The sequence below is a fragment of the Heterocephalus glaber genome, unplaced genomic scaffold, assembly GCF_053883595.1.
Source record: "Heterocephalus glaber isolate CG9 unplaced genomic scaffold, H.glaber_assembly_v1.0 deba00001744, whole genome shotgun sequence".
Lineage (NCBI taxonomy): Eukaryota > Metazoa > Chordata > Mammalia > Rodentia > Bathyergidae > Heterocephalus > Heterocephalus glaber.
The window spans coordinates 5,406,385-5,430,108 of record NW_028258450.1 but is presented as its reverse complement, the minus strand read 5'-3'; the positions used below and the strand labels follow the sequence as shown (position 1 = coordinate 5,430,108).

The window sequence follows — 23,724 nt, the reverse complement described above, 5'->3', positions numbered from 1 at the left end:
ACAATGCACCCTCAAATCCTTCCCAGGCTGCAAGAAAAACAAACAACCAAAACCAAACCAAAGCAAACCAAACCCCTGCAGGTGGGTCTGTTTCCCACCGTGCCTGGTCTTCGCAGACTTCCTGTGCCTGTGACCATGCCTCCCCTAGTCACAGTAACCGGGCCACACCATCTTCCAAGGCCGAACACAGGTGCGACTTAGCTGGGAAGAACCCTTTGCGTAACCCCAGTTCGATGCCTGTGTGCTGGGCACAGGGCCAGGTGCCAGTGATCTAATTTTGAGGAGAGGGTTCTCAGGGTCCATCCACTCCCCACTCCTGTCTCCTCCAGCTCAGGGTGGGAAGGGGTTTTCAGCATTACACTGCAGCAAAGCTAAGCTATGAAGATGGACAGCATTAACCAGGGGAGGGCTTTGGTGGGAGGTGGAAGACAGCCCACTACAGCCCTAGGATGTAGTTAGGGCAGGTCCAGCCCAGGCTCCTAGCCATGGGGCAGTGGCACGACAGTCAGGACCCGGTGTGGGGCAGGGTGGAGGTAGAGACAAGGTAGGAAGGAGGGAGAAATTGGAGCCCTCAAGCCCTTCCAAGTCAGGCTGATGATGCACAGGGCAGAAACCCAGTGGTCTGCGGATGGCCCCCAGTGCACAGAGGGGAGGGTCACAGAGTCACAGAGGGCCTGTCCACATGGCCCTCCCCACTCCAGCCTCGTGTGGTGAGGAAATAAATTGTCCACAGCACCAAAGCCATTATTGGAGGCATTTTGTTTCTGTTAAGAAATGGAGTTGCAGCAGGGGGAAATCAGGAGACTTCACATAAAAACCCAGCACAGGGATGAGGCTGCCCTTGCACCGGCTCTAGGTGTGCGGACACCGGCAGGCAGCACCAGGACTGACTGAGCTGGGCTGGGGCCATCGTGCCTACACTGGTGGTGGTTGGAGGTAGCAGAGCTGCAGGTGGGGCCAGGTGGGTGGCAGGGCCTGGCCCAGCAGCAGTACTGAGAGCAGGAGCAGCAGCAGCAGCAGCACAGGGCCCAGGACCCGGGCAGGGAGCAGTGGGTGCTGAGCGGCCCTAGTGGGAGGCAGGAGAGGGCTTAGCATGGGAGCCACAGTTGCCCCGGGTCTGGCCACCTCCCTGTGTCTGGAGACGCTGCGCACCTGGGTGGCTGGGGACATAACAGGGACAGGCAGTGGTGGCCCCAGGGCCGCCCGACTTGGACCAGCTCCTTCACCACGGGCACCAAGGCTTGCTGGAGTGCCAGCTCATCAGGACTGTGGAGGGACAGATCGGAAAGAATAACGCCTGGCTGTCTGTCCCCAAGTCCCTTCCAGTCCCTGTGGGTCCCACTACCTCTCAGGAGAGCGTCCTGGGATGTCTCCAGGGTGAGGGTCTCTCAGAAGGATGGTCAGGTCAGCCTGGGAGGACAGAGGAGACAGCCCTGTGGCACTGGCCCCTGGACACAGTGACTACACAGGAGGCAGCAGCCACTGGGGTTGGTGTGGGAGCTTCTTTGGAACATGATGTCAGGTGGGGGTCCCAGCTCTGCCACTTCTGGCCATGTACCCTTTGGCAGGCCATGCCACGCCTCTCTATGCCTCACTTTACCCATCCAGCTGTCAGGGATGTGACAGTCCCCACCTCATAGGGTAACCATGGAGACTAGAAGAGTGAAGGCAGGAAGCTGGGCGTGGTGGCACATGCCTGTGATCCTAGCACTTGGGAGGCTGAGGCAGGAGGATCACTGCAAGTTCAAGGCCAACCTGAACTACATAGCAAGACCCTGTCTCAATTTAAAAAAAAAAAAAAGGAAGAAAAAAAGTGGGAAAGGCTCAGAAGAGGGCCGGGCACAATAAGCACTCACAACTGAGCTCCTCGCATTACCACCTTCATGTCCCACCTGGTTCCCAGAGTTTCTAAACTGCCGAAGCAGTGGCTGCTCCTCTGCAAGGGCAAGGCCTGCCTTCCTGTGTGGGCCTCAGAATGTTCCTGCCTGTGCCCAGGCCTCGGCCACCTCATGCCTGGGTCTCTGCTAGGGGGTCTTCTCACAGGTCTGGACCTTCCTACCCCCACAGCTTTGTGCCAGGGATGATGATGACAACACCAATAAGCCAACAAGAACAGGAGACTGTCCCCACCCACTGTCTTCACCCCCGCAAGTTGCTGTGCCAGGCATGGGACTGTCACTGCACCAACTTCGAGGATGCTGAGCTGGCACTGTCGGGGCAGGGAGTGTGGGGGGCTTTGGGGCCAGGTCCCTCTGAGCACAGCTTCCCCAAGGGCACCATCTTGGCCAGTCTGGGCCCCAGAGGGTTGCCAGTGTCCTGACAGGGGCAGGGACATGGCCAGGCTGGCTCGCACGCCTCAGCTGAAGAGCGTGGGCTTCTCACCCAGTTTCCTTCCCCTGCTCCCGGTGACTGAGTTTGGGTCGTAGAGTCCCCCTCACAGGGAGGAGTGGGGGCTCCGGGGAGATGGGGCAGCTGGGGAGGCAGCCCCCCACCGCAGCAGGTGGGTACTGTGCGTGTGCGTTTAAGCAGTCCGTTGGTGTGGCTGCCTCCCTCCAGGCCCCCCCACCTCACCATCCCTCCCTCTCAGCCTCTGTGAAGGCCTCGTTATCTCCCGGCCCAATGAGTTTTCTGATTTTTCTCTGCTCTGGAGGAGTTGGGCAGGGGTGGGGGCTGGGAGGCGTTAGTCAGCCTGGGGCCTGGAGTGAATGAGGGGACCGGAAGGGGTTCCAGGACTGCCTACCATGAGCTGGCTCTTCGCTTCCTCCTCTGCCTCCTCTTCCTCTCTTCCAGGCAACCTGAGGGCCAAGGAAGTCACTCCAAGGCATCCCCTTGGCCTGGCTCCCTTTGGCCCCGGGGGCTGGTAGGGAGCCTTTACAGCAGCACAGATGGGCCCAGCAGGCCCGGGGTGTCCTGCATACTGCAGTGCTTTTCAGAGGAATTTCCATCAAACTCTCCAGGCTGTGACCCCCTCAAATGATAAGGGATCGTCTTTATTTTACAGCAGAATACTTTCCAGGTGATTTCTCATCAGAGGCTTCTGCTTCTCCCACTTGCAACACCCTAGCGCCCTGTGGCTCGTGCACACCCACCACGCCGCTATCTAACAGCTTGTGCCAGTCTCCCAGCCTCAGTCTTACTCGGTCTCTAAGGCCCGGAGCTCCAGCTCAGGTCTCCCCACCCTCAGGTCCAACCCTGAGCTCTGCCCCCACCTAGTCACTTCTAAAGCCTCTGCTCCTTCCAGGGCACAGCCAGCTGAGCCCCTTAGATGCCTCCCCGCAGACTGAGTTCTCTAGCACCGACGTCCACACCGCCAGTCACTGCCCTCACTGGGCACCGGCTGCTCGCTCAGAGACACAGCATCAGGCCCCGGGAGCCCAGACACTCAGCTGTCCCATCTCCCGAAACTTCTACTTGGGACCCAGGCAGTTTAGGCCCCCAAACCTGTCAAGGTCAAGCTTTCAACCCACAGTGCTGGCCACCTTCCTCACTCCCAGGCTCCCAGCCTCTCCGGAAACTCGGCGCCAGCCCTGCCCCACGCTGGGCTCAGCTCCTTCTCCATTCTGGATGACGCAGGGAGGGCACAGCTCCGGAGCCCCCAGCCCGCCCGATCTCAGCTCTCCCCAGACAAATCCAATTAGAGGCCGCGGCTGGCAGCCTCATTAGTCACCGCCTGGGAGACTGAAGGGTGAGGGTGGGGAGACACCACCGGAAGCCAGAGGTCCCGGGTGGGCCCGGACGGCTAACCCTTTCTGCCTGCTCAGAGGCCTGGACACAGCTTTGTGACAACCACGCAGCAGTCGCCACACTGGCACTTCAGGGATACAGCTGGACTCCTCCCCAACCCCACTGTGAAGTAACCGAGGCCGGGTCCAGAGGGACTCCAAGCCCCATGGAGGTCTCATTCCCCCTGGGCCTCCCTGGAGGACTGGGAAGATGTGTGCTCAGGGGGAGGTTGACCACCCTGCTTCCTGTCTACACGGCTCCTATACCCACTCCTTGGGCCTACAGGGCCCCTGAGGGGTCACCTCTGGGTGCCTCATCTCCCCCAGAACTGTCCCATCCAGTCTAAGTCCCCAGAGCAGGAGACACTCAGGGTCTGACCCATCTCTGGTCCACAGGGCTGGGGCCCCTCAGCAAGGCTCCAGTGGGTGAAGGGGTGGCATCATCCGAGAATGGGGAGGCAGAGGGCCGCTCAGTGAGGAATGCGCTCCTACCATATCGACAGCTCTTTCCCCAATCCTTCAGGGCACGTCGGCTCTCCCTTGGAGTTTCTCTGTGGGAACACAAAGGACAGCTGTCCCCCACTCCTGTCACTCAGAGCCCTCTCCCTGGGCTTCACCCATGCCCACCCCAATGGTGCCTGCTCTCCCCTGCCCCTGAGTCCCAAACCCTGTGTACAACCTGCCCGTGAATTCACCACCTTCTAAGGCTTCTTCTTGTGTCCCCCACTTGGGGCCACTCTGTCACCCTCCCAGGGGCAGAAGACACAAACAGGACAGTTGTTCTTTTTTTTTGGTACCGGGATCGAACTCAGGACCTTGTGCTTGTGAGGCAGGTGATGGCACCACTGAGCTAAATCTGCGGCCCTCAGGACAGTTGTTCTTGATTCTCCCATGTGTTCTTCTGCAGCACCCAGGAATCAAGGTTCCCTAAGGCCTGATGCCCATAAGTTTCTCCTGCTCGCTGGCCCAGGAGAAGGCCAGCACCTTCTGTGACCCTTCTGTGACCCAAGCACAGTCACTCCCTGGGCTCCAGCCTTGTGTGCCCAGTGGCCTGTGGTGGCCCCGGGTGGCCCTCAGGATGTCATCTCCTGGTTGCAAGCTTTAAATTGCAAGGTTTAAGTCCAGTGTCCTCTTCTCAGCACTCATCCCCGAAATCTGCCTGTCACAGCCCTCTCCACCCCATCGTCCTGTGTGTCCCTGTCCTCTGTCTCTGTGGCTCCAGCCTGGGGCGGCCCTCCTGACTCCAGCTGGTCCCTTGTGCAGCCCAGAGGGGTCTTTCCTGCCCAGAGCTGACCCCTCCTTGCTTCAGCACAATCTCTCAGGCTGACTGATTCCTTTCAGTCCTGGCCCAGCCTCCTCCCACCAGTCACCCTGAGCCACCAGGACTCCCCTAGTGTGTTTGGGCCCCCAAAGCTGTTCCTGCTGCCAGGAAGGCCTCATTCCTTGAACTACGTAATATTCCTCTTCTTCCCTCTTCCTCTTCCTCCTCTTCTTTTTCTTCTCTCTCCCCCTATTTTTTTCCTTTTTTTTTTGAGACAGGGTTTGGCTATGTAGCCCAGGCTGGCCTTGACCTCGTGGTGTTCCTCCACCTCAGCCTCCTGAATGCTGGCGTGACAGGCATGTGCCACCACATCTGGCACTTTTTTTTCTTTAAAGTAAATTCAGCCGGGTGTGGTGGTGGACACCTGTAATCCCAGCACTTGGGGGGCTGAGGCAGGAGGATCACTGAGAGTTCCAGAGTTCAAGGCCAGCCTGGACTGCATAGTGAGACCTTGTTTCAAAAAACCCCCACAACAACAACAACAACAACAACAATAACAACAACAACAACAACAAAGAGAATGCTTACCTCACAGAGATGCTAAGAGAATTAAGTGGGAAACCAGGCAGTGTTAAAGAGAAACACAGGGTCACCTCTCAACCTGGGGCAAAGGCCCAAGTGCTACTGAGCGGATGGTGACCAGTTTGAAGAGGTTGTGGTTTTCAAGATAATACAACACTGTCTATACGGCTGTGAATTTCTTCTTTGTTTTTTGCTGTGTAGTCCAGGCTGGCCTTGAGCTCACTATGTAGCCCAGGCTGGCCTCAAACTTGTGACTATCCTCCTGTCTCTGCCTCCAGAGTGATAGGATTACAGGCGTGCACCACCACATTGGCTTGTGAATATTTTCCCTAAAAAAAGAATTCTTGGGGCTGGGGATTTAGCTCAGTGGTTCTGACACCTGCCTTGAAAGCGCAAGGTCCTGAGTTTGATCCCCAGTACCAAAAAAAGAGAATTCTTTTGGTCTGAATAGATTAAAATTTCATTTTTCAGTTGTGGATTTTCTCGGTTGTTTGTTTCAAATGATATTAAAATACTGTTCAGGCACTTATAGAAATTACAGAACAATGATTATTTCTCAGCTCAAGATCTGACAGCTTGCTAAGCTTTTCTTTTTCTTTCTTTCTTTTTTTTTTTGGTACCAGGGATCAAACTCGGGTCCTTGCACTTGCGAGGCAGGCGACAGAACCACTGGGCTAAATCCCTGGCCTCATTGCTAAGCTTTTCTTAAAGGTGCCTCACATTAAAACATACATGCTTAGAGTATCCATACGGTGATAAGATGAACAACTTCCTTATTATTGTCCTATACTACTACAATTTTTTTTTTTTGAGACAGGGTCTTGCTATGTAGTTCAGGCTGGTCTGGAACTCACAGCCATCCCCCTGCCTCAGCCTCCCAAGTGCTAGGATTACAGGTGGTATGCACCAGCACACCTGGCTACAATTTTAAATAAAGTAATCCCTGGCAGTGTTTCTAAAAAGAAAACAATAGAAGCCACCACTTGCTCTGCGCTTGCTGTGCAGCAGGTCTGTCCTGAGAGGACAGGGGTGGTGTCCGGTTTGGTTTGGGGCTTGAGGCCCAGCACGCAGGGAGCTCTCAGTAAACAGCTGCTTATTGAGCAGGGGCCAAGCAAAGGCATGAAGGGGCTCCTGGGGCCTTGAGCCCTCCCCTGCTCACCTGTCCCCCACCTGGGGCTTCAGATGGAAACTCAGCTTCCTCACTGGGCTCTCGGGTGATCTCTCCCCACTGCCACACTCCACACAGGGGACTAGAGAGCTTGGCACCTGCCACTTCTTGTTTCTGGGAAGGAGAAGTTGTTTCTGAGGTCAGAAATGGCTGGACTGAGGCGGGGATGGAGATGGGTGCAGTGTGGGGCTGGGAAGAAAGCGGAAGGTGGGAAGGCTGGGCTGAGGCTGGGGTTGGAGGTGTGGAAGCAGGACCAGGGAAGGGTCTGGTTGAGGAACAAGGTTAAGGAAGGGGACCGCCGTAGAGGTGGATGAGACAGGCCTGAGTCAGGACTTGGTCAGAGCTGGGCTTGGCTGGGGCCTGGGACAATAGATTTGGGGTTGGAAATCTGAGGTAGAGTTTGAGAAGAGCAGAGATTGGGGTGGGAAGCTGTTTGGCAGCAGTGAGGAACTTTGGGGTCATCGTCCAGGCCAAATGTGAGCATCAGAGTGGGGAAGACACTGGGGTTTCTGTCTTGGTGGCCTTCAGTGTTGTCCAGGGGTGCCAGGCCTACCTGCCAAATGGCCTTGATCTCCAGGCCCAGCGATGGGGGCAGTGGCCTGGTCCAGCTGGCTCCTCTGGCCTGGGCCTCTTCCAGCAGCCTGGCCGCACAGACAGGAGGGTACTGCTGCCACCTGCTGCCACAGCCAGCCTGCCCACCTGGGTCTCCCCACTCCCCACTCACTCTTCCGGTGCCTCCTGGGCCTGACTCAGCTGCTCCTCCAGGTGAGAGATTTCCCACCTCAGTTCCTGCAGGGGAGGTGAGCATGCAGGACAAGGGGTTCCCCACTCTGCCCCCCGACCTAGTCCCTCTTCACATCCTCTCCACTTCCCCAGACTTGCAGTGCCAAGGGCCCAGAGGAAGAGGGCAGTGACACACTTGGGATGCTGAAGAGAGAGAAAGAGCCACAGCCAGGAAGAGTATGGGAAGGCAGGCAGAGGTGGGGTCCCTGGAAGAGCGAGGTGCAGATGCTACAGATGCCTCACTGAGGGGCGAGAAACACACGGGGTGTGAGAGACTCAAAGACAGGGGCCCAGGGACATAGACTCGACCTAGAGGCAGAGAACAGCACTGCAGGGAACCGGCCCGAGAGGGCAGAGATGGATGATGGACGATGGAAGGGAGGAAGAGAGACAAAAGGCAGAGAAGGAAATGGAGAGACAGCTGCACAGCAGGGCTGGAAGAGGCCCACTGTGCGGGCTGGAAAGGAGCTGGCTGGACAGAGGCAGAGAGAGGTGCAGGGAGGGGAGGCAGCAGGTCCCTGCGATGGCGGCTGTGGGGAGCCCTCACCCGTGTGGTGGCCCTGTACTCCTCCACCGTCTGGGCCAGGCTCTCCATGTGGAGCGCGTGCTAGGGAAGCACAAAGCCTGCTGAGCCTGGGCCCAGGCCCCCGGAAACAGGCTGCTGCTCATGGGGGACTGGATGGGGGCTGAGAGGGGATGCCCAGGGCAGAGGGGCTTCCAGATCCCCATGGGGGCACCTTCCGACCTCTCTGGGGCAGACAGGAGACGGGCAGATGAGCAAGGAGGGCAAACACTTCCCTCCCTGGCCCTCACCTCTGAGAGAACAGCGTCCCGTTGGCAAATGAGGCGTTCACACTCATAGAGCTGCCGCTGCCAAGGAAGGAGCCTGTCCATCTCTCGGCCTCCGGGACACCCTGGCCTTGTCCCCTGCATGTCCCCCTCTCCTGGGGCCTCTCCTTGGCCTCCTGTGACACCCCTGAGGCTACCCTGAGGGGGTTCAGCAGGGCTGCCTGCAGCTGGGGAGCTGGACCCTGACAGAAGAGCCTGGGATGGTGACAGTGGCCCTGAAGGGGGAGCTGTCTGGCATCGGGCAGAAGCAGCACCTTCAAAGCATCCTTCTCTGTGGCCAGCTCCTCACTTCTCCTCTTCACTCCATCCCGCTCGGCAAGCAGCTTCCCATTCTGGAGAACAGTACACAGGACAGGGGGCTTCAGCGCATGGTGACACTGATGCTCACAGCTGGCATGCACTGAAAACTCGGGTGTCAGTCTCACACTAAGCATTCACTTTATGTGTGGCCTTTCAATCCCCCACCATCTCAGGGGGACCTCAGCTCAATCAAAAGGGAGCCAGGTGTGGTGGTGCACACCCATAATCCCAGCTACTGGGGAGGCTGAGGCAGGAGGATCCCAAGTTTGAGTGCAGCCTGAGCAAGTTAGGTGAGACTGGTCTCAAAAAGGGAGGGGGATGCAGTTCAGAGGTAGAGCACTAGGTTCTGCTTTTAATCCTCAATATGGGAGTGGGGGGACGGGGGAGCAAGACAGAAAGGACCTACTTCATAGAGTTGTTATAAGGGTTAAATGAGCTACTAGGAATTTCGAACACTTACTGAGCACTTCACGTGTCAGCTCAGTTCTAAGCCCCCATTTTAAAGATAAAGGCAACTCAGCCACAGACAGGCCAAGCAACATGCCCCATTACACAGGTGGTCTTCATGCCAACACGTGTTGATGAATGCTACTGAGCACAGACATTTCTAACGGTGTCCCCAGTGCTTGATAAATACTCAGTACATATTTATTCAGATACTTTGTATTACAATTTTTTTTTGGAGACAGGGTCTCAGCATGTAGCTCAGGCTGGTGCTGAATCTCCTGTGTAGCCTAGGCTGGTCTCGAACTCCCAAGGATCCTCCTGCCTCAGCCTCCTGAGCGCTGGGATAACAAGCATGTGCCACCACACCCGGCTTAGTCTGAGAGAGGATCAAAACAAGGACTGTCATGGGTTTTGGTTGAAGTGTGTCATCTCTTTTAATCTAACAGAAATCTCTCTTGGTAGGTCCTGTTTGGGCCCTTCGTCTGTGGCCGAAGCCAGGGCATCTGTCCTGAGGAATCGGTGCATTTGGGTGTGGCTAGCATCATTCTTGCTCCCAGTGGTGACGGTCGCCACTCTCAGCATTGCCACCAGCAGGCGGGCAGGTCCAGGGCTCACGTGCAATGTTCCCCAGCTACAACAGCATAGCCCTCCCAACTCCACAGAGGCCACGGAGGGGAGCGGGATAAGGACCTGGCCAAGCTCACTGGAGGGGAAGTGGATGCAAACCCACGATGTGGGGTCAGATCCCACGTCTGTAACCTTGGACTCTCCATGTCAGAACAGTGCTGACTGAGAACTGGGTACGGAGGGAAGCAGCCTCACCCCAGCCACAGGCAGCTCCGGGAGAGCAGAGATGGCCCCAGTGGAGGGTGCCAAAGCAAATGGCAGAGGTGGGCCTGAGGGGGCCCTCTGCGGCTCTGAGGGTGAACCGAGATGAGAGGAGGCAAGGAGGCCTGAAGAGGGCAGCCCATGCCAGCTGCAGAATGGGACCTGAGAATGAAACAGCCAGCACTCTAAGGCTGAGGCAGGAGGATCACAAGTTCAAGCCCAGCCTGGGCTAACTTTAGCAGGTTGGTGACACCCTATCTCAAAATAAAAAATAGAAAAGGACTGGTGATGTAGTTCAGTGTGAAGGACCCAAGTACTGCCAAACCAAAACAAAGCACACACAAAAAAACAAAACCCAAAACAAAAAAACCCAACCAATGGGCTGGGGATTTAGCTCTGAGGCACCGCGCCTGCCTGGCAAGAGCAAGGTCCTGAGTTCAATTCCTGATACAAAAAAACCACAACAACAAAAACCCCCAACCAACCCAGCCCAAATTGGAGTCTAATGTTTCTGTGCACCGTAAACCTCCCAAGCTGCAGAGCTGAAGCAGTTGCAGGAGATGCGTTCGGTGGCAGCACAGGCAGCTGAGTTCCCTCTAGCACAGCCCTCCTTCTGAGTTCCCTCTGCCTTTGCTCCTGCCGGCCGGGCTCCAAGTCCTCCATCAGCCGCCCTCGCTGAGTCTCAGCGGGTCTGGGCTGCCAGGTGAAGGGCGGAGGAAGGACGGTGGGAGTGCTGTGTCAACATCTGTCCACCTGGTGGGGACTGCAGGCCAGATCCCGGCTCCTCTGTGGGGCGTGGTTACTCAGCTGCTCCTGCCGAAACCCGAGCCAGCCCGGAGTCCTCCTTCGGGAGGCTGCGGCCCTTCAGAGCTGAGTGTCACGTTACGCATTATGCTCCCCAGTGGTAACCCGAGAACTCAATCTATAGCTGTTCCAAACGAAGCTGCGGTGAGGATGGTGACCGAGAATAGCTCCAGCTTATGGATCGAGTGCTAGGATGTCCAGCGCTGCTGGCTGAGGCGTGCTCTTGGCAGGGCCTTCTGCACAGGGAGGGGCAGGGACTGCTGGCTGCCACTCCCCTGCTTGTCACTTCTGTGGTCCTCAAGGGTCCACTCTCCTGTCAGGGCCGGGGAGTCCCAGCCCCGGGCCTGGAGGTGAATGAAGAGCAGTATCTTGGCAGATTCAGGACCTAGCAGCCATTCTTGCCCCTTCTTGCTTATTTGCCTCATATCCTAGGGGTTAAAGGTCAGATCCTCTCCCATCCTCCTTTGCAGTTGAGGGGGTGTTATGTGATCCCTTTCCAGTCAGTGACATACTAGAGAGGTCTATTGAGTGGGGAAACAGGCATCTGGAAAAAGCTCTTCCTTCAGATGTGTGAGGAGCCATTCGATATGTATTTCCTGGTGCCTTTTCTCCCTGCTTTGAATGAGAATGTGAGGTCAGGAGCTCTTGCAGCCACTTGTGACCATGAGGCTAGAGGCAGGTGAGAAGGCCAGTGAGCCTGAACCCAATCCAGAGACCACATCATTCAGAACCTCTTAAGAAAATGAGCGTCCTTCAGTGGAAGCCACCATTTCCTCAGAGGTCCTCTTCCTTGGAGCTGAAAATGTTCTGGACCCATCAGTGTTCAGGTTATCCCTGTCAGGGAGCGATCTGGCTACAAGCTATAATGCTCAGATGCTGTGAGATGTGAGGAAGAGGGTGCTGCCAGGAAAAACCTTTCCCTCACTCTCAGAAAAGCTGTTCTGGAAGAAACCATCACATCCTGTCCTTGCTCCAGGCCTCACACTGTGGTGGCCACCTGTGCGGTTCCCAGTGTCCCAAGCCGGGGCTCACAGAAGAGTCACAGAATAGTGGAAAACAGAAACCCTGTAGCAGGGCTAAGAGCTTTAGCAGCAATACACGATCAGCCCAGATTAGGCAGAGATGCTTAGAGCTGGGGGAGTGTGCTGCAGTGTCCAGAAGCAGCGGGAAACCAGCTGTGGTGGCGGACACCTGTAGTCCCAGCACCCTGGGAGGGTGAGACAGGAGGATCACAAGTTGGAGTTCAGCCTGGTCTACTTAGCAAGACCCTGTCTCAAAATAAAAAATAGAAAGTAGGCTGGAGATGTACCTTAGTGCAAAGGTCCTGTGCTCAATCCTCAATACTGGAGGGGAAAAAAAAGCAGGAGACTGAAAACGAGTCCTGAGCCACCCCAGGCCCCTTAGCTGTGCAGGGTGCAGGGGTGGACACAATGCAGAGCCCCTGGGAAGAGAGGGAGTCTGAGCTGCTCCAAGCCCTGCTCAGCCCAGCTCAGATCCACGGACGGGCAGGAGTGATGGCCGTATGCAGCCCGCTGGGGAGGCCCCACGTGGCTCAGGGCCTTGGAAGGGCATGGAGATGGCAGTGGGCGCCACCAGCAGATGCAGTGAGGACTGTGAGAGCAGAGATGGCAGGCAGCAGGCCTCCCCGCAACGTGAACAGATGGGACAAAGATCTTGAATCTCCTGAGGAGCAGAGAGGACAGACACCTGCTGAGGACCTGCTGTTTCCTGGAGCACTAGGGCCCTGGGTGGATCCCTTGCAGTGATGCCACCTTGTGGGGGGAGGATTGGGCAGCAGTGATGAATTCCAGTTTCAGCTACAAGAACTAGGTGGGCCCAGAATGAACTAAGATGCCGTCTTCTGTCAAATGAAATGGGGCTGGGACGAGACATGGGGCTGAAGCTACTCGCCAAGGTAGGGAGCCCTGGCAGGAATGCTGACCGCCCTACAGAACAGCTGTCTTCTCACCGGTTCTTGGAGAATGAAACTAAAGCTTGGCAACTGAGGGGCGGCCCAGGGGCAGAGCTCTGGGTTTCATCCCCAGTACCGCAAAACAGAACAAGGCTTGGAAAGGATAAGCCACATGCCTAAAAGTTGCCTGTCATGTAAGTGGCAGAGGTGGGATCCGAACTCAGGGCTGACTTCAGAGCCCATGTTATTTTTACCATAAGCAGTGCTAACATAAACTATGCTAGCCAATGCCTAGCAAGCATGTCCTCCACATCTCCCTGTATCTTCTGCTTCACTCCTCTGCATGTGAGGACAGTGAGCCACAGCAAGGGGAACAATGGCTCATGGCCACCTAGGTGCTTCAGGGGAGCCAGGCACGTGCCTCAGCCCATGCTCTTGTCAACTGTGCAGCTCTTACTTTGTGTGATGTCACTCAGGGCGCTCACGTGCTGTTGGGATGCCTCGGTCTCGCCTGCAGGCTGGAGTTTTAGGCTGCAGGCTACAGGGGCGTGGGGGTGGCAGGGGGACAGGTGGTGCTGGGCCTTGGCTCACCTCCTTCTGCAGGGTCTCCACCTCTGCCACCAGGTGCTGCTGCTCCTTTTCCTGAACAAGCCCAGAGAGGACAAGTGCTTCAATTCCGCCTCTCTGACCCCAGAGCTCCCCTCCTTGGCCTGGGTCATTAAAGAACAGGGCTGGGAGCTGGGTGTGTTGGCACAGGACTATAATCCCAGCACTCAGAAGGCTGAGGGAGCAGGATTGCTGTGAGTGCCAGGCCGGCCTGAACTACATGGCAAGACCCTGACTCAAAATCCAATCCAACCCAACCCAAGCCAGGGCAGGCAGAACGGCTCCTGCTGTCACTGTCATGAGGGTGGTAGGTAGGGCCGAGAAAGCAAGCAGGACCTGGAGCAACTGCTTTGACTCCAGGAAGGCGGGAAGGGGCCCAGCACCCACCGTCTGCCGGGCCTGGGCCAGGAGGCTTTGATTCTGCTCCTCCAGGCTCTTGGCCAGAGTCTTCAAGTCCTCCAGCTCCTCATCCACGGCCTTGGCAGACTGCAGAGCCTGCTGTGTGCTGAGTAGGCAGGGCCAGGGGAGCCACGTGAGGAGGGGAGGGCAGAGGTGCAGAGAGATCCATCAGACAGACAGCAGCCAGAGAAATGCCACAGTGGGAGGGTGGTGACAGATACTCAGAGTGGGGCAGACCAACACACACAGGGAGGGCACAGAGACCCAGAGAGAAAAGGCTAGGAAGGACCTAGCAGGGGCTACAGAGACCCAGTTTCAACCTAAAGACTGAGGAGGTGGGACAGAGACCAAAGAGTGGGAGACTGAAAGAGCAGGACCATGAGGACAGACATGGGGCACAACAAGCAGAAAGGAAGGACAAGGGCAATGACACAGAATCAGAGAGAATAGAGGAGTCCATGTTGGTCAGGCCAGCCCTTGGGAGGCTGAGGCAGGAGGATCAGGAGCTCAAGGCTAGCCTAAGCTGCACAATGACACTCTAGCTGGGGATGTAGCTCATTGTGAAGGCACTGGGTTTGATCATGAGTGGGAGGTGGGGGGGACCACACTTAAAGGAAAAGATAGACCAAAACAGAAATGCTGGGGCATAGGAAATACCGAGACATGAAAGAGAAAGCTAAAAGACAGAAAGACAACAAAGGTACAGGTACAGTCAAAGGTCTGAGCAGGAGATGCAGGTGAGACTGGGGCTGGGGCCGTGGAGGTGGGAGGCAGCCAGGTGCGCAGCCCACCTTCGAAGCTGCCTGCGCAGGGCCAGGATCTCCTCCCCAAGCCGTGCGGACCCCTCCTCGGCTGTCTCCACACAGCGCTGCAGCTTGGCGTTCTCCCCGGCCAGGCGCCGGTTGCTGAGCTCCAGGTCCTCCAGGCTGCTCAGCAGATCAGTGGTGGCTGGCCTGGGGGGTGCAAGGAGGGAGGGGTCACCACCGCTGCCCCCCACCCTCTCCCAGGTCAGTGGGTGCCAGTGGTGGGAGATGGGGCTGCTCTGGAGAAGCAGAAAGAGGAGCTTAGCTTCTCTGCTTTCCCTGAGCTTAGCGAGGCCCCTGTCCTTCACCCACGTTAGTCACCAGAGGGCATCAAACCCCACCCAGCCGGGGCAGCTGGAGAGCACAGGGCCCGGGGGTGGTGGTGGTGGTGTATGTGTGTGGTGCGGTGTCTGAGGATAGGTACAGCTCGGGCCTGGGGTCTTCGCCTCCAAAGCTCTCCAGGTTGGCTGGCTCCTCAGCTTCCAGGCATCCTGGAGGGGGACAGACAAGAGTGGGCTGGGCTCCACGGTGACCTTCAACGCTGGGTGCAACTTCCACCCTCCCCTTTGCCCTGGGCCTCCCTGCACTCCCAGGGTTGCAGTTACTCCCACTGAAAAGGCCTCAGGCTGGGTACTTTGGATAACCCCCCTCCTCATTCCTCAGACCATTCACTGCGCAGCACCCCAACTTCCCCAAACCCATTTCCCTTCCCAGGTCTCTTGCCTGCCTCCAGCCACCGGGCCCCTCTGGTTTCTTCCTTCTCTTGTGGCAGCTTGGGCCTGTCCCCTACCCCAGCTGTCTGCTCCATCCTCTCTTCTCTGTCCCCATGCTGTCCCTGGCCCTCTCCCCCCAGCCTCTTCTCCAGCCCGCTGGGTTCCAGTCTTTCCCTCTGTCCTTTCTCTCTTGGCCCAGTGCTGCCTGGCTTGTTCCTGTGGGCTCACAGCCCTCCCCTGGGTCTGAGTTCACGAAGAAGGCTCAAGAGGATGTCAAGAAACTTACACTTTTGGCTTTGTAAGGATGGAGAAATACAATGCCCTCCTCCCTTTTCTGGGCTGGTGATAGAACCCAGGGCCTCAGCCACGCTAGGTAAGTGCTCTACCGCTGAGGTACATCCAGGACCGGGCCACTGTTCATGGAGCACCTCCTAGGTGTGAGGTCCTGGGCACAGGGCGATGAGCACATCCACTAACCCAACAGGAGTGCAGGGGCGAGCAGGTGACAGCTGCGCCCCAAGGGAAAGTGTGCACGTCCGAGTGAGTGGAGAGAGCAAGGGCCACTGGCCCGGGCAGCTCAGGGCTGAGGAAGGTGCAGGGAATCTGGCTGGAAAACAGCCTGGCCACAGGCCCAGGTGAAACCTGTGTGGCAGGGAGCCCTGGGGTACTCGAGAGTAAGGAGTGGTGGGTGGTCCCCTGCAGGCTTCTATCAGAGGGCTGGTGTTGGCAGGAGGAGTTGAAAAACCCCAGGAAAAAAAGAAAAAAAACTCCCAGAGGAAGAAACCCAACCCCAAAGCTCCAGAAGATGGGGTGGCAGGCACACAGGCACCTAGAAAGCCACATCACAGCTCCAGGTGAGAGCAGAGGTCCTGGTCACACATTATCCCCTGCTCTGCCCCGAGGGAAGTCCCCCCACTGGCTGACCCTGGGCCCACCTGCTTCACTCTATATATAGCACTCTTACCAGATGGCAGCTGCGGGGAGGTCAGGGCTCCCTCAAAGGCGGTCTCCTCTCCCAGCTCTAATCCCCTGTATCAAAGGGATGAGGCTTAGGGCCCCCTGCAGCCACCCCACCATCCTGACCTGCCCCTGAAGGGGGCTGTGGCTGGACGGGGAGGGGCCAGGTCAGGTGAGCAAGGCCCTGTGGGGAGGAAGGTGAGGCCAGATGGCGAGTGCCCAGGGCCAGATGGGAAAGCAGGAGGGGTGGGACTGGGTTTGGGAGGGGATGGGGAGGGCCTGTGAGCCTCCCAGCTCTCCCCTTCTCCTGCCCTCGAAGACCCCACATGCCTCCTCATCCAAGGCATTTTGTCCTCAGACCCCACCTACTCACTGCCACCCCATCTCTTCACTTTTCTCTCCTCCTCAGTGGCTTCCTAGGCCTAACTGCTGCTGTTGCAGTTCCCAGGTGTGAGGTTAGATTTGGGGAAGGACTTCCCAGAAGAGGTTGGAGGTACAGGGGCTCACCCATGCAGCTGACAGGCAGCAATCCATTCACGCATGACCACCAGGAAGGTGTCCAAGTCCACAGTGGCCCCAGGGCCCTCCCCGTTGGGGTCCAGGCTTTGGGCCAATGTCTGGAGGCGTGCGTCCTGGGGGCCCTGGCCAGTCACAGCCTCCAGGTAGGCCAGCACATGGGTGACAGCCACAGTGCCTGGGACAGAGCACGCCATGAGGGGGGTGGCATAGAGGGGCCAGGTGTAGTGTGGGTGCAGGACATAGCTGGCTAGGCTGATGGCATCCCTGCCCCACAGCCTGGGGGGACACACTGGGCAAGTCCTTTTCTCTCCACTGAGTCAACTTTTCCACCTGGAAATGGGGCCTAGTCCCCCCAACTCACCAAGTAGACCAATGAGGACAACTGAGGGGCACCACCCTTGTGCCCCACCAAGCCCCTTTCAAAGCCCTGCCCTCTTCCGATCACGGTCCCCAGGTTCACCTCATCCCCTTATACTCTTCTTTCCTGAATGAAGCTTCCCACAGTCACCGGCTTTGTTCCTACAGGACCCTAAGGAGGAGCCCTCGCCCAGTTCACTCTGTCTCCCATCCTCATCCTGCTCCCACTGTGCCCAGCCTCCGCCTCCCACCTGTCCTCTGAGGGTCACAAGCTTCAAACGTGGAGTTGAGTATCTGCTCCTCTAAGCTGAGCAGTGGCCCCAGGCTCATGTCTTCCGGCTGCTCCCGGTGGTAAACTGAGGAGACAAGAGTGCGAGGTCCCCAGTCAGAAAGCAGAGAGGAAGAGGGTGACACTGTCCTTCACCCCTAGGCTCCCACAGGAGGGGATTCAATTGTGGCTGGGGCTGGTGGGGAACAGTGGAGCTTTGGGTGTGTGTGGGAGACCTAATGGTCTTTGAGTCCCCCCCAATCCCGTCCTTCAGCCCAGGAAGTCCCTGCTCTGCTCCCTGTCCAGTGGGCTTGGGAGTAGATAACAAACCCTAAGATCACCCAGGCCTCCTCACTTCTCCACCCTTGTCAGCTAGCTGGGGTCAGAGCGGGCCAGGCATGGGGGCGGACAAAGAAGGGAGGATTCTGGGAGGAGCGGAGGTTGAGCACCCCCATCGCACCCCACCCTAGGAACAATCCGATAAAGTGTGGGCAGCCTGGATCGATCCCACTGGCTGGATCTCCGGTCTCCCAGCTGGCTCCAGGGACCAGGTCTCTCTCCTCCCTGAATTCCCAGGCAAGGCTGGCGTCACCAGAGCCTTAAGAGTCCTGGGCCAGAGCCTCAGGATGCAGAGGGGTGGCTGATCCCAGCAGGGTGGGCAGTGGCGACTCGGGGGGGTGTATCTGTGATCAGGAGCTGGATCTGCATGCCAGGCAGACCTGGCTTCAAGCTGTCTGTACCTCTGTGGTGAAGCTCCTTCTCCTTTTGGAGCCTCAACACCACACCAGTAAAGTGGGGGGGGTGGGGAGAGCGACTGCCAGTTACCAGGCCTGGGAGGGCACGTGTGCATGTTTGAGGGCGCATGTATGTCCTGAGGGGCTGCTTGTTCACTGCTAGGTCCACACTGCCTGCACACAGCAGGCCCTCATACATGTTCATGACACAGGAAGAGATCTCCATGGGGCTGTCCCCACTGCTCTCCCAGACCCCAGAGATCTTCCAGGTCCCCAGACAGCAGCTGGCAGTGGCTGCAGGGCTGGGAAACCTGGGCTCCAGCTTGAACATGGGACTCTGAGCCTCAGCTGCTCCCCTGGGGGATGGGGCGGTGCTATTTTCCTAGGGGAGGATGCTGTGGAATCTGAGAGGCCAGGTGGAAGGCCTGACACTTGGGGGAGACTTGCTGACAGAGTGGATACTTCCGAGCATTTAATAGGTGTCAGGCCTCTTCTGGGCCCTCACATGAATATGAGGAGTTGGCTCTCCTCAGCCTCACTTTACAGATGAGGACACTGAGGCACAGAGGATTTAGGAACTTGCTCAGGGTCCCCTGTCCAGCATGGGCATCCCCTTTCCCAACCTCCTAACTCCTTGTGAGCACAACTGGCCCCTGCTAGCTAGAATCGTGGGGAGTGGGAAGGCGAGGGTAGGGAAGCAGGGCTTCACCTGCATCCCCTCTCTGTCCTGTGTTACGGATGGGGACTTGGTGCTCCAGCAAGGTTACCTGTCACAGTTGTTGGACAGGGGCGAGCTGAGCTGGGTGTCGGTGGGAGCTCTGGGGACCCACACATTTGCAATCCCTTCCCAGGCCCCTGAGGGACATGTTACTGTCTCTGTCCTGCTTTTGAGGATCTCGCTTCCTCACTCAGTGTCTCTCTCTCTGTCCCTGCCTCATGTCCACTTTTCTCTCTGATCTTTCTCTCCATCTTTTCCTGTCTCTCTCTTCCCATGTCCTGCCTGTCTCCCTGTCCCTGGCCTGTTTTCCGTCTCTCCACCCATATCCTGGCAACTCTCTTCCCAGCCTCTTCATCTTCCTCTGTCCCTGTCTCTTTCTCCTGCCTTCCTCTGTGCCTGCCATCCCTCTGCCACCCCGTCTTGGTCACCTTCTGGGTGTGTCTTCCCCTTGCTGTGGGAGCCTCCCAAGCTGGCCCAGCCCCTGCCTGTGGTTCCTGGTGGTTGCACGCCCTCTGCCGGCACAGGTGACATTTAGCTGGCAGTCTCAGGCTGGTCAGCTTGACTTTCCTCAGTGGATGGTGTGGGCCTGTGACCCTCTACCTGGAGAGCCTCTTGTGGTGGCCAGGCCTGGCCTCTGGAAAAGCTGCAGGCTGTGCTGGGGGACACCAGGGAGCCTCCGAGGAAGGTGCCCTGCTTCTCCTGTCAGAATGGGCTCCCCTAAGGGCGGGAGTGGTGGCCCAGCACCTTCCCCTGAAGGCAGCTCTGAATCTATCCATGTGTTTGACACAGACACAGTGACGGTTCCTGCTCAGTCAGGCAGTATGCCAACTCCTACATGTGGCTCCTGAGCACCTGAGCTGGGGCTATGGGACCTGGGGTGCTCTGTTGGTGTCAAACACACTGGATCTTAACTACTTCATTTGCAAGGAAAGTCTCAGTACATTTTAATACTGGTAATAGCAGAAGATAGTTTAGATGTATAAGGATAAAAAATCTATTATTACCATTTGCCTTTCTTGTTTTTTTTCCTTTTAAAATAATTAAGAATTACATATGTAGGGGTTGGGGATTTAGCTCAGTGGTTCTGCCGCCTGCCTCGCAAGCACGAGGTCCCGCGTTCGATCCCCGGTACCCGCCCCCCACAAAGAATTACATATGTGACTCATTGACCCTTCTATGGGACAGTGGTCTCTAGGAACTGGGAATAAGACAGCCTCAGCTTTGTGGAAGCTCATGTTCTACAGGGAGACAAAGACTGAACAGACCACAACAGATGTCAGTGCTTCGAAGAGAAGTGATCCAAGGAAGGGAGAGAGCATGACGGGGCTGCTGCTGCACTACAGTAAGAGGTGCTGGCAGGCAGTGCCCTGAAAGGAGAGGGTAGTGTGAGGGCAAGGGGAAGGCTGCTCCGGGTGGGTGCACGGCCTCCCCAGAGCGCATGAGCAGTGGAGACAGGTAGCTGGCACAGAGTAGGTACCCAGTCCAGCACAACTCCCCCTGCCCACCCTGCACAGCCACCCAAGCCACCTCTCTGAGTCCCCGGGTCTCAGCTTGATGCTCAGGTGCCTCAGCTACCTCCTCTGGGAACAACAGGGGCCCAGCTACTTACTTTCTGCAGCCCGGCCGCCAGCCTGGCTCTCTGGCAGGTCCATGGGTCACGCTCGGCTCAGCCAGGCCACCAGCTGCTCTTCACGCCTGGGAGGGGCGGGAAAGGGACCAGCAGCCCAGAGTGCCTGGAAGGTCAAGCAAGCCATGGCTTTCTCAGTCCAGCCACCCTTGGGTGGGGACCCACCCTCCCTTCTGTGCCCAGGCCATCTGGGTTCTTAGAACCTGTTTGCCAGCTCTGCCCACACTGGACAGCTCCTGCTCTGGCCTGTTTTATGGTTGGCAAAACAGGACCTCAGGAGTGCGTGGCAGGGATCAAAGGGGGGTAGTGGGTGGGGGCCACTACTCCCCTTAGGGAATCAGGGTGATTCTTACTCCCCTGGCTTGTCATGTGTCCAGCCCCATCCCTCCTACCTGACTACCCTATAGCCTTCTTTCCCGCACTCCTGCCCCAGAGGGCCTCATGCCTGACCTCTCCCCTCTCTAGGCAACTCCCTCGGGGCTCCGGAGCTGAACTGCCCTCCCCTTGCAAGGTTCCCCAGCACCAAGGACAGAGTCTGATCGGATCTGCCAACAAAGGCCCAGTATGGCCACCTGCTTCCCCTCCCCAAATCACCCTGAAATCTCCAGCAGCTCTGAACTGCACCCTGTTCCTCAAAGTGGTCCAAATGTCCCCATCTCTGGTCTCTGCCTGGCACATCCGCCTTGCTTTCCTGTCTCTTGTTTTCTGAAAAACGTTTCTCACCAGCACCCATGACAAGGTGCGTCTGGTCCTGGCAGCTGACATTCTTTTGTTTTTGTTGTTGTTGTTGTTTGTCTTTTGAGACAGGGTCTCACTATGTAGCCCAGGCTGGCCTTCAACTGGAGACAATCCTCTTGCCTCAGCCTCTTGAGTGCAGGGATTACAGGCAAGCGCCACTGTGCCTAGCTCTGGAGCTGGCATTCTTGTTATTTTATCTCGTATTCAGACCATTGGCCTCTCGTACCAGTTTGACCCTCTGTCCCTCCCTTGGCTCCTGAGTACCTCTGGATACTCATGCTGGAGTGACAAACACAGGGGTCCCTGAAGCTTTTTGCTGCTTGTCACTTTTCTCTCTCCCTGACAATCCCCAAGTCCCTCCCTCTGTGGCCCATGGGAACTCAGCATCATCCCCCAAAGTTGCTACTCTCGGGGCCCAGCTCAGCGTGGCACCTGAGTGCCCCCAGGCCCAGCCCCACCCCGCACCTCTGCTGTCAGTGGCCTCATTCCAGGCTCTCAGGCTTCTGGGAAGGCTTTCTGGAGACCCTGGAGACCGAGGGACTCCCTCCCTTGTGCCCTGACCATGTCCTGCTCCACCACCATCATAACCAGGTTGACCATTCCACTTAGTGTCCCAACTCCAGGGCACTTTTCCTCAGAGAAAAGGGGGTTCATAGCAGTTACACCAGGCCACAGCACCCCTGGGGCTGAGGAGCATCTAGGAAAAAGCCAAGGAGGGTGGCCAGGCCTGTCTGTCCTCTCCCTTTCCTCATCCAGTGCCCTCAACGCCCTGCTCTCTGGTGACAGACCCAATCTGCCAGCTGCAGCTTCTCAGTGGGCTTTAGTGGGTCCTGGAAAAGGGGTCTTTGGAACAAGACCTGTCCAGGAGCCCTGGATGGGCATGGCAGATGATGCCCAAGGCCCCAGGTGGGTGTCCTTTGAGGGTCCTGACAAGCCTGGGGTCAGGGGACAATATCCTAAGGGACCAGGGAGGACCCTTTCACTGGAGGGGTCTGAGGGGACTTTTTGTTTGTTTTTTTGAGCCAGGATCTTTCTATGTGGCCCAGGCTGGCCTCAAACTTATGTCGACCCTCCTGCCTCAGGCTCACCCAAGTGCTGGGATTACAGGCCTTTGTCATCATGCCTGGCTGGGGAGACAGACATGGAGCCTGGCAAGAGCAGGTCCCAGGTGGAGCTTTGGGGAGGCAAGACTTGGGGGGTGTATCTGGTTGGATATGGGGGTCTTCGGTTTCCGAGTCTCCCACAGATTTTCACGTCTCTGACAGGATTGGGGGAGGGGGGTCTCTAAGCTTCTCAGGGAAACTCTAATGGGCTCTGAGAAGCGTGCCAGAATTTCTGGAAGATTCTGAGAGAATTTCAGGGGTCACTTGGCACGATTCCTAGTGGGTTTCCTTGTGGCATTTCTGAGGGAATTTGGGTAAGGTTTCCAAAAGCCCCTAAGTTTGGTGAAGTGTCTCGTACAACCTGGGGGCCTTGCCAAGATTTCAGATGGGCTCTGACAGGGCTGCTCTGGGCAACTGTGCCATGGGCAAAGTGTACCTGGACACAGCTGAAGGCCACGAGCGAGGAACGGCGGTTGCGCACAGACTGGGACAGGGGAGCACGCGCCTTTCCCTCCAAAAAGTCCAGCGCATTCAGCGGCGCCGAGAGCACGCGTCTCTAAGCCCCGCCCCGCCCCGCCCCGCCCCGCCCCTCCCGGACTCCTCCCCCCGCGCAGGCGCACAATAAGGTAGGAGCGCCGCGCTCTCATCCGTTACCTGTGACACCGCGGTCACGCATGCGTATGGCTGTCCGGGAGGCGCGCTCAGCCCTTTGGGGCGGGCGTGTGCGCACTAGCGAAGCGCTGGACCGCTGCAGGGGTTGTCTGGTGGCGCAGACAGGTCATTTAGTCCGTCGTGGTACGTTCTTCTGTTCAGCTTTGGTGAAATAGGACCGAGTAAGGGGAAGTTAGACTGAGGAACTCTGTCCACCCCGCTCTTCTTATCGGCCCTCGACCCGTGCCCTCACTGTCCTTCGTTCCAGGCCAGGCCTCATGGCACCGTCACAATGATGTCCAGCCTGGTGGCCCACCCTCGGTCCGCTTAGCACCTTTGTAGTAATAAATACCTTGAAAGCTTTACTTCCAAATCTTTGCGTTCATTCCTTTTTGGAGAGAGTAGGGGGGAAAAACCCTACTTAACTTTTATGGTTAGAGGAAGAGGGCTATATCCCAAATTGAACCCCAAGAAGGATATTTGGGTTCAGGGTGTGTAGCATGTATGCTTGTAATCCCAGCACCCTGTAGGCTGAGGCAAGAGGATCACAAGTTCGAACCCAGGCTGGCCAATTTAAAGACTTAGCAAGACTGTCTCAAAAAAAAAAAAAAAAAAAAAAAAAGCTGTGACCTTCGAACAGTGACTTACCTTCCCTGAGCCTCAGTTTTCCTCCTGGAAATGAAGATGATACTGGCTTCTTAGGTTACCGTGAAGACTTGTGCTAATCCTAGGCTTCCAGAAGTTAATTGGTAGTTATTAGTTTGGGTATTCGATGTTGGCTTGTTTAACTCCTGGAAAAGAACCTGTTCGGCAGGTGGCATGTTTAGTGGTTAAAAGTGAAAGAGGTATCAGGAAAACCTAGTGCCACTGATGCC

General features: G+C 57.0%; 1 protein-coding gene across 5 annotated transcripts; it reads right to left on the bottom strand.

The window, feature by feature from the left end:
* Nucleotides 1-742: 742 nt before the first annotated feature.
* Nucleotides 743-23,063, bottom strand: Kash5 (KASH domain containing 5). Of its 5 annotated transcripts, none has more exons than XM_021246046.2 (20): nucleotides 22,853-23,063; nucleotides 20,340-20,463; nucleotides 17,262-17,366; nucleotides 16,642-16,828; nucleotides 16,142-16,206; nucleotides 14,889-14,955; nucleotides 14,453-14,614; nucleotides 13,650-13,767; nucleotides 13,248-13,298; nucleotides 8,620-8,697; nucleotides 8,330-8,386; nucleotides 8,064-8,123; nucleotides 7,458-7,522; nucleotides 7,287-7,374; nucleotides 6,725-6,847; nucleotides 4,215-4,273; nucleotides 2,741-2,795; nucleotides 1,346-1,410; nucleotides 1,153-1,266; nucleotides 743-1,066 (listed from the first exon to the last, which is right to left on the bottom strand). In XM_021246046.2, exons 2-20 carry the CDS (start codon nucleotides 20,380-20,382, stop codon nucleotides 916-918), a joined length of 1,713 nt encoding a protein of 570 aa, XP_021101705.2. In that variant the 5' UTR covers nucleotides 20,383-20,463; nucleotides 22,853-23,063; the 3' UTR covers nucleotides 743-915. The 5 variants fall into 5 exon arrangements, with proteins under 5 accessions (XP_021101705.2, XP_004866996.2, XP_021101708.2 ...); XM_004866939.4 differs by lacking the exon at nucleotides 22,853-23,063 and adding an exon at nucleotides 22,635-22,754; XM_021246049.2 differs by lacking the exons at nucleotides 8,064-8,123; nucleotides 22,853-23,063 and adding an exon at nucleotides 22,635-22,754.
* Between the last annotated feature and the right edge of the window lie 661 nt (nucleotides 23,064-23,724).